Genomic DNA, 891 nt, shown 5'->3' with positions numbered 1-891 from the left:
GAATCCCTCTAACACCATATGGAGCTATTCCTCCTGGTTTTACTAAGTTTTCAACCTTCCCATTGCAAAATCCAGCTATTATTATAAATCCAAAAAACATCACATGAAAGGCTGTCATTATTAGGTTCAACATTGAGCTCTCTTTAGTGCTGCAAAATAGATATATCACTATCAAAAACCACTAAAAAGTACTCAAATTATTGTTCAGTCAAACATTTCTATAACAATCATTTTTTATTTGAATATATGACGTTGTTATAAAGAGATTTGACTGTATAGCGAACATACCTATGACACAAGCAAATAGTGAGGACAATTATCAACGCGACTGCCGGGAAATCCAACATGTTGTAACCTTGCATTAAACCATGTGCATGAATTCTCCATGAATTTGGATCATTCCTACCAAAAGCACATGACAAATACTCTGTAAAACTTCTTGAAACAGCAGCATTTGATAACACATATTCCATTAATATATTTGCTCCTGCAAAGTATCCCACAAATTCCCCTGCATCCATTTAATTTCATCATGTTAATATCTATAACAACATAGAGTGTATAAACCTGCTAGCTACATTAATTCATCGAGTTGGTTTCTCATATGGTCACTCAACTAACAGTCATTATCATTTATCTCAGAAAGTCACTTTCTTCGTTGAAAAAAATTGAAATCATGACTTTCTGAGATAATAACTATTAGTTGAATGACAGTCTGAGAAACTAACCCTACCTAGTTTATATGGACAGTTATCTTTTAGATAACGTGTCAGTCAGTATATATAAGTTAAATCCTTACCAAAAGTAACTCGGAGATAACTAAAAGCGCCACCAGCAACAGGGACAGCAACAGAGAACTCAGCATAACACAAGGAAGATAGAAGGGCAGAT

The 891-nt window shown here is 34.2% G+C and overlaps 1 protein-coding gene across 1 annotated transcript; it reads right to left on the bottom strand.

The window, feature by feature from the left end:
• Nucleotides 1-13: 13 nt before the first annotated feature.
• LOC125851490 (cationic amino acid transporter 6, chloroplastic-like) lies at nucleotides 14-875 on the bottom strand (the record flags this gene model as incomplete). Its single annotated transcript, XM_049531277.1, has 3 exons — nucleotides 800-875; nucleotides 289-511; nucleotides 14-149 (listed from the first exon to the last, which is right to left on the bottom strand). Coding segments are annotated over exons 2-3 (321 nt in total), but the record flags the coding sequence as incomplete, so codon positions are not given.
• Nucleotides 876-891: the final 16 nt, after the last annotated feature.

This window comes from Solanum stenotomum, unplaced genomic scaffold (assembly GCF_019186545.1).
Source record: "Solanum stenotomum isolate F172 unplaced genomic scaffold, ASM1918654v1 scaffold26418, whole genome shotgun sequence".
Lineage (NCBI taxonomy): Eukaryota > Viridiplantae > Streptophyta > Magnoliopsida > Solanales > Solanaceae > Solanum > Solanum stenotomum.
Note: the sequence above shows the minus strand (reverse complement) of the source record. Positions and strands in the feature narration are given on the sequence as shown.